Source organism: Pteropus alecto, unplaced genomic scaffold, assembly GCF_000325575.1.
Source record: "Pteropus alecto unplaced genomic scaffold, ASM32557v1 scaffold24, whole genome shotgun sequence".
NCBI classification, from domain to species: Eukaryota; Metazoa; Chordata; class Mammalia; order Chiroptera; family Pteropodidae; genus Pteropus; species Pteropus alecto.
Window position 1 is genome coordinate 18,285,508 of NW_006439192.1, and position 8,279 is coordinate 18,293,786.

Below are 8,279 nucleotides of genomic sequence, written 5' to 3' on the forward strand. Positions count from 1 at the left end.
TGCGCGACGGCGAGGAGGGCGCGCGCCTCTGGACGGAGGGCGAGAAGCGGCAGCTCCTTAGCGCCGGCAAGGTGCAGGGCTACGACGGCTACTACGTGCTGTCGGTGGAGCAGTACCCGGAGCTGGCCGACAGTGCCAACAACATCCAGTTCCTGCGGCAGAGCGAGATCGGAAAGAGGTAACCCCGCCCACGCGGGGACAGGGACGGCGGGGCGCCGCGCGTCCCTCCAGCCTAACCCCCTTTGCTCAGATTTGTCTGTAGCACAATCCGAAATTGGACTCTCCCACGCAGAAGAGCCTTCCACGAGAACGATACCGCTATTTTAAAAAAAAAAAATCCACGAAAAAAAACAAAAACCTTTTTCTGAATGACCTTAAAGGTGATCGGCTTTAAAGAATATGTTTACATATGCATATCGCTGCACTCAGTTGGATTGAAAGTATTAAAAGAAAAAAAAATAATCAAAGAAAGGAAAAGGGGCCTAAACATTTTGCTCTAGGGCCATCTGTTCCTTTGAGGCACTGTATTTAACGAAGGTAAAAATGCCTACCTACAGAGTTTCCAAATATTACCGAATTGTCGACCTTTGCTTACAAGAAGTAGTCTCTGCATAGGATGTGATATATATATCTGTTAATTTTAACATGTGGGACGAAATTACAGTTTATAGACAACCCAACTGCTTTCTCTGTGCTGCTTTGTAAAAGGACATTGGCACAAGTGACTTCTGCTCCGCGGGGATTTCATATTGCATTTTACAATGCTATCGTGGTTCGCCTCGGGGGAAAAAAACTGGCAAATACAATCCTTGCCACTGATAAGCAAAGGAAACCCTGATTTTTTTGTAAATTATGTGAGACAAGTTGTTTATGGATTTTTTATATGAATTACAATTTACTGTACATCAAATATTAGTCTCAGAGGAGTTAATTTATGTAAAGTGTTTAAAAAGTTTATACTTAAAAATAAAATGATAAAAACATGTGAACTGTGTGATTTTTTTAAAAGGATTGCACCTTTTGTTATCTGTTATAGCTGTACAGTATAAATTATTATATTGTAGAGATATAACGACTTATGCCTATAATGTCCAGAAGTGTTAATATTTTTGTATTAGGTTGAAAAATGTGCAACTTTCTATCATTAGATGGGTAGGACAGTGCAATCCTAAGTGGGTGGCTAATCAGAGAACTGCTCCTTTCTCTTCTCTTTCTCATCGGGCCAGTGTCCTCACCAATATCAACCAAGAGGCACAGTAGGAAATTAAGGTTGGTGGAATTTGGAAAACCAAAACAAAAAGGCAGGAGGGTTTCTCTGGCCGTTTCTGGGCCCCAAAAGTGGATGGGGAGTTGACATCATTAACCACAGGGTTTTCACTGTGACCGTTCCCTGAAGCTCCCATTTCATGATGGAGGCAACAGACCACATCAGATGCTCGGGGAAATTGTTAGAAGGAAAGGATCTGATGTATTCGTGACCAAAAACATGTGTCTTAAGATCTAGGAAAGATAGCAGAAACCCAGCGGTGGTGGGAGAGCCAGATGGAGTAGGTCAGGGTCACTCCGCTAGTCTTGGGTTTGGATCCTCCGGTCACCAAGAGGGACAAAAGAAGGGAGACAAAAGCTCCTGTAAGCCCACACACCCAACCATCTTGGGAGCTGGTTTGAATGGCAGCCTCTGCTCTGTCTGGGAAGCCGGGGGTGGCAGATCCAGCTGGAAGTGAACTGACAGCCGTGCCCTCCTGCACGCGTGCGCGCGGGACCCAGCACAGCCGCCATCTGCGCTTCTGTGTCGGTTCAGCCGCTTTCGCAAATCTCTTTCACGAGCACTAAATTCAGCCACAAAAATATTTTTAGAAAATATTTCTCAGTTCATTGAGCTATAGTACACACTGTTTTCCTCTATGTATAATGGTGATAAAATATAGCAAGTGAACATGTCGTAAATATAAAGGTTCAAGTGATGTATTGAAAATAATTTTCTAACTGCTTTGTATGTATCACATACTCTAAATTGCACAGTAGGCGTGTTTATTAAACAGATTGGCTGGGAAAGTTTCAAAATAGCTACTGAATTTACAGTATCAGTGCTATTACTGTCTTTGTGTATTTGGTAGAGCATACCGAAGTAATTAATCTTCTAATGAATGCTGATATTTTATTAGAATGAAAGCACAGATTAGCATTAATATTTTTTATCCTGGAAATCCTTTGGCAAGTATTATGAAGCCCAAATTTAGAAAACTATGAGATTTCAAACGACATAAACATGGCTCTGTTTTATTTTATTTTTTAACTGTTAACTTAGGTGTTTGCAGTTCTGTTCGATGGAATTTCTGCAGGACTCTATTTAGCATGCTGTAAGTACTTTTGGTTGAAATAGGCTCTGAGTCTAAATTCTCAGAAATATTTCTGATGTATTGACCATGAAAAGCTTGTACCACATGACAGAAGTGAATTCATAATCTTACCCTCTTCTCGACATGGACTGGTCCTTTACACTGGCACCGATAACTAACGATTTAGAGTATCTCTTGGTGCTTATTTTAGATGAAGTCAAATCAACCCAATTAGTGTCTTGTTAGTAGGTATAATGAGCCTATTTCTTTCTAAAAAGACTTGTGATCTGGACATGCTTTTACAAGAAATAGTGACCTTGGGGAATATGTAAACAAACCTTTTTCTAAGAGTTGGGGGTGGGGTGGGGTTGGGGGACTGTATAATGAAAAGAATTAGCTTACAAAAAAGAAATTGATATTCAAAGTATTTTAGGCAAAGCCAGTCAAAATGCTTTCATGATATTTTGAGATGTAAATTTTGTCTGATTTGTATTGTTCTTTTCATTTGCCTTCTTAACTTTCTATGTGACCTGAATTTTCCATAACTTGATGACTATAGATTGCATCTAGGCATTCCAATAAAAGCCAACCCAATGTGTGTGTGTTTATATATATTTTTTTAAATATTGGGCAAGCCCGTATTGCTTTTGTATGGTAGAGTGGAGGATGCAAATACATACAGTTGTTGGGGTATTGACTCATCTGCAACTCAGTTGGTAATATCTTTTATTTTATTTTTTTATTTCTCTGTCCACTGGCCAGACTGCCAGCTCGGCAGTGTGCATTTCATGGGGGACTCTTCCATAGCCTACTTTAGAAAAACGTTAAATACACACCACAAAGCCAAACATTATCACTGTAAAGAAGAATTTAAAAAAATATATACTACCCATTACTACTCTAGAGCAGGCCTTCTTCCTGTGATCCTGGCAATAAGCGCTTAACTAAAACACTTGATTAGAATAATCGGTTCCGGCCTGCTAGGCTCCCAGCCTCCTGGAGATGTCTAAATCTCCATAGAGACTGGCTGCTTTGGGGGTGCTTGGTTCAGCAATTCCAGGCTGGCAGGCCAGGCTTTGATTTTACTCTGAAAAGGCAGGCTTCATCACACTTGCTTTTTAGTGACAACCTCAACTTGATAACATGTTGATCCTACAAGAATCAGGTCACTCCACTTGGCAAACGGGTCTATTTTTTTCTCTTCAAATTAGAGTTTAACATAAACCGGGGAAATCCAGAAAAACACACGCGAGTTACTTTCATTTTTTCCCCTGCTTTCCTTAAAAGAAATGTCTGAACAAATGTGAAGAAAAACACTAGGTAAAATTGTATCTTAGAAGTTAATTTTCTGGGTATGGGTATATTGCTGCCACTTCTTGTGAAAGTTACATTCATCTGCAGACATTCACCACACATTAGCGAATAGCTGCATGTGATTTTAGGTGCCGAACCCCACACCTGACTGTAAACACCTCAGAGCAACCCCAGTTCCCACTTTCAAAATGAAGAGAGGATTCTGCCTTTGACGCACTGTTGAGCCATGCCCACTGCTCCCTCTGTCCACCGTCTTTTCTTTTATCTTGGCCTGCTCCCAGATGAAGCTGTTTCTCTCACGGGCTGAACAGCAAATCAGTTGAGGTGCTTTTGAAATGAAGGACTCCAAAAGAGAAAGCTAGGAAGGGGCTAATCCACACAGTGGTCTGTCTGGCAAAACCACCTGGGCCATGCTAACAGCAGCTCACTTGCTTAACAGAGGAAGAAGAGGTCCCCTGGGAGCAAGAATGCCCCCGCCCACCTCAGGTGTCATTTGAGCCCGGCAGAGCAGAGGAGCCCACCTCTGGGAAGCCTTGAAGGGCAACATAGCTCAACAAATACCCAGATCTGCCCCATTTTTCTTCAGAGGAGTGAGATGCTTGCAGCACCTAGTCCATAAAATGCATCGCGTTCTAGCAGTTGGAGCCAGAAGGGACTTGGAGAAGTTGGAGTGAGTTGTCCAAGTTCACAGAAGTGGCTCAAGCCAGGGCGAGCAGAGATTTCCTATCGGCAAGTACAGTCTCCTCGGAACACTCCCCAGAAAGGTACTGGGGACACTCCTTACCACCCCATCTCCTCTAGGCACTCAGTCTTTCCAAAGCTGCCATCATTTAGAGACATGACATTCTATGTAAAGAGTTATGTAATCCATTATATAAAGAAGCCCCAGACCCACTAACGGCATGAGTCTTGAGTTCTCCTCTGCCTGCCGACATTTCTAGCTCCTCAAACCCCCTCATCTAAGATCAGAAAGTCTGCCATGCAGTGTTAATGATATCGTAATTTCTGAAAAGACTTCTAAAAGAAAGACCATTGATTTGCATATATGCATGTGTCAGGCTATTTATCCAGGTTTTCTATAAATTATTCATCTGGCTTTGGTCATCTTACCGAACCGATGACAAAATAAAAATTAGCTATAAATCCTTATTACTCATTTTCACTACAGAGTTAAGCCAGAGTACCAAAGAGGTACTGATTAGCCATTTGAGTTTTCTGCCTTCTAATTTAAGCCACATAATAAATATCCTCTCTTGCTGGAGTTCTCATTTGCTCTTTACCACCTCTGCAAGCAATGGTCTCTTGATGTTAGTTAATTACTAATAACTTTTAGGTAAATTGAGCAAACCTTTTCATTTATGACCCGACTTAAAATTCTGTCATGGAGAAATATAGGATTCCTTGCATCCTGTGTATAGAGAATTTACTATAAACTGATTCTAAGCCTAGAGTAACATCATTATTCAGTTTAGAGTTAATGGGTTCCACAAAGCAAATTTAATAAATCCTTCTGGGACCTAAGCTGAGGAAAATTAAAATGAGAAGCATAAATTGTGACTTCTAGGGCAAGACAGTGGTCTGTCTTCCTGTTTATAGGGTGAATTGCGAGCTGGGCCCTCACCACAGGCATTCAGCCTGCATTTAGGAAGGGAAATCACCTTCTTTTACATGTGTTTAGAGATTTCCTGAATTCCACCCGCAATGGCTAATTCTGTACAGCATAACTCACTGATAGAACCGACAGGATTTACAAGTGGTCCACTGGGTCAAAACGAATTTTTTTTTTTTAATTTTCACAAGTTAACTTTATCTGTGGGATGTGAGGGCAGCATAAATAACCAAGGAGTTAAAGTGACAAGTTCTTTATGTGACCGAAAGGCTAAAAATGGAACCACTCAGTGGAAGCCTGTGAGGAAGCACACCAAAGGCTCTTCCACCTGGAGTTCATAGCACATAAGTGATTAATGACCATGTAAGTGAAGAAACAGCCCTATTCCAAATTTTCCTCCAAAATTAATTATCAAGAGATTCTTCCCGAGGACTCCTGTCTCTACACCTATGCCCTTTCTCTCTCTGTCTGTCTCTCTCCTCTCTCTCTCTTTCTCTCCCTCTCTTACCGGATTTATTCTAGCGGAAGCTGTCTTGGTGGAAATTGCTCAGGTTCTGTCTAACCATGTATATCTTTCTAAGGCTACTTAGTAGGAAAACCATAGGGTTCCCTTGGTAGACCAGATCGACTTCAAATAATTACACGGGACATCACAGGAAACTAGAGTCCCTCATCTCCAACTTATTGACAAAACATTATAAACAAACAGATTAAAAAATCTTCACTTCAGCTATGACATTGTTTTCAAATTCAACCCTGTATCCAAAAAAAAAAAAAGAGCCCCTACAGAACATAGAGGACATGCAGGGATGACACAGGAGAGACATGATCGGGACCGCAGCACTGAGGGAAGCAGCCCTGGGCAGTGGCAGAGGAAAAGAGCATCGTGCCCTAGGTTTGCCCTCCCTCACCAGGCTGCCCTCTGGCCTTGCCCTTCGATCTCCTGGAACCTGGCTCCTGCGAAAATGAAAAGCCACCCCAACAGCAGGTGGCACAGTGGGCAGGGCCTTTAGGGCACTTCTTCCTTCTGAAATCCCAAGGAGGGTCCAGAGCAGGGAGGACTTGGGGCCAGGGGTTGGTCCTCTGACATCCCTCCAGGATACTACAGTGTCCCAGGCATTTTCGGAAAGGGCTCCAGCGCCCCCTGGTGATAAGCATCGTTGAAGAAGCAGCAGCACCCAGGACCTGAAACCAAAAAGAAAATACCGGCTGCAGACACGCTCTACCCCTCTCCCTGGCGAAGCCCGTTCCAGTTATCCGCTACTTCCTCACCTTTGCTCTACCCACAGAGTTTCACACATAAAATGATTACTTATGCTTCATGCACCACCTCAGGCCCTGGTCCTTGCAAAAATCGCTCCTGTAAGGTTTCCCTTCACGTCAAGCAGAAACTTTGTCAAACAATGTTCCTCCCGCTTGGCAGATCAAAATAAGGCCCTTCCTCGCAGGAATTGTCCGTGGGCTATTGGAGTTTTGCAGCCCCGGAAAACAGTGATTTCTGAACTATCACATTGTTTCCCTTTTACTTTTCATGTTTGAACAGCCCTGTCACTCGGAAGAATTTCCCAAAAGGACAGATCATTTAAATTCAGAGTGGCATTTTATTTCGAGGGAGCCAGGCTCCTACGGTAAGGGCTGGAGTGACAGCCTGGAAGAGTGAATTCCCTCCTGATTCGAAGGGCGGCCGAGGCCTGAGCAGGACCTGCCCCGACTCTGCTTGTCCTCCAGTGGATGAGACATTTTCCTAGCCCTGCAGCGGCCACAGGAGGAGAGAACTGGAGATTCAACTTCTTGATTCCCTGTTGCCACCCAGAGTAGGCAATGGATGCTATTTTTCAGTGGCACCCTGAACTGGTGGCCTGCCTTCAGAAACGGTCCATGGCTACATCCCATTGTCATTTTTGGAGGACCCAATAAATAGCCCCCTTTTTCTCTACCCAAGTTTTCATGGGAATGAGAAAGAAAACCAGAGCTGGCACGTTAAAGCCAAAATATCACTTTAGATAAAGACCAAGTTGGAGAATGTAGTTTCGTGTGAAATGTAGAACATCCTACTAACTGGATGCCAGATTCGGAAGACAGATGTCCCCCCACTTCACTGGCAGCACTGGCCCCAGGCAAGCCGTCCTGCTGGGGCATCAAGGCCCGGGTCTCCCCATGAGCTCAAGCGCCTGGTTCATTCTTCCCAACTCACCAGTGAGAGTTAGCTCCTCTCCTGCCCCGCGGGGGCTGGAGTGCTGAAGAGAGGCCAGGCATGAGATCTCAAAGTCACACACACGTATGCACACACCCATGTGTGCACACATACACCCTCAGAGTTGCCAGGGAGACAGTGGGACCTAGAATATTGCACTCAGGACCCTCAGGTTTACCTGATGCTGCTACCAGTGATTCGTGGCCTCAACCAAGTGGCTTTGTCCCTCAGGCCTCTGCCCAGCACCTCTTTCCTGCTCTGACGCCACTGGGAGTGTTTGGTGGCTGATTGGGAAACCTGTCCTAAAACACAAGTTCTCTCCCAGTGAGCAGACCCCAGACCTCCAGACGAGAAGGCCCACTTCATAAAACCTCTCCCAGCGTTGCTCCCAAACCCTGTCACCCCACCACCATCAGAGTGAGGCAGAATCTCTGCAGGGAAGAGCAGAGCGGGGGGCTCTGGACTCCTCGAAGCGATCACTGCCCGATTACTCCGCCGCTTGTTAAGATGGGGATGCAGACTTGCCTTGCTCTTATAAATCAAAGAGAAACAGGGCTAGCCTTGCCACACTCAAGGCTCTTTCTGCGGCCTCTGCCAATTAGTGCTCTAGTTAATCAAACTTAGCAATTCCCGGGAGAGGCAGTGAGCTGGGAGAAGCCGGGAGCAGTGAGAACTGGTTGTTAGTCCCGGCTCGGCCTAAGTGAGGCAGCCACCTGCTGCCTCTGCACCTCAGTTTTCTCTATCTTTAAGGTGGGCCCGAACCTCTGCTCGGAGCCACCCCTTCCCATCCTCCATGCCCATAAGGCACGGGTGTGTGTGTGTG

The 8,279-nt window shown here is 44.6% G+C and overlaps 1 protein-coding gene across 1 annotated transcript in view; it reads left to right on the forward strand.

Annotated features, from left to right (window-relative positions):
* Nucleotides 1-182, forward strand: part of TENM3 (teneurin transmembrane protein 3) — a 400,387-nt gene extending 400,205 nt beyond the window's left edge. Inside the window, 1 exon segment of the mRNA XM_025050015.1 lies at nt 1-182. This exon segment is cut by the window's left edge and continues 55 nt beyond it. Coding sequence (XP_024905783.1) covers nt 1-182 — 182 coding nt within the window.
* The last annotated feature ends 8,097 nt before the right edge of the window (nt 183-8,279 follow it).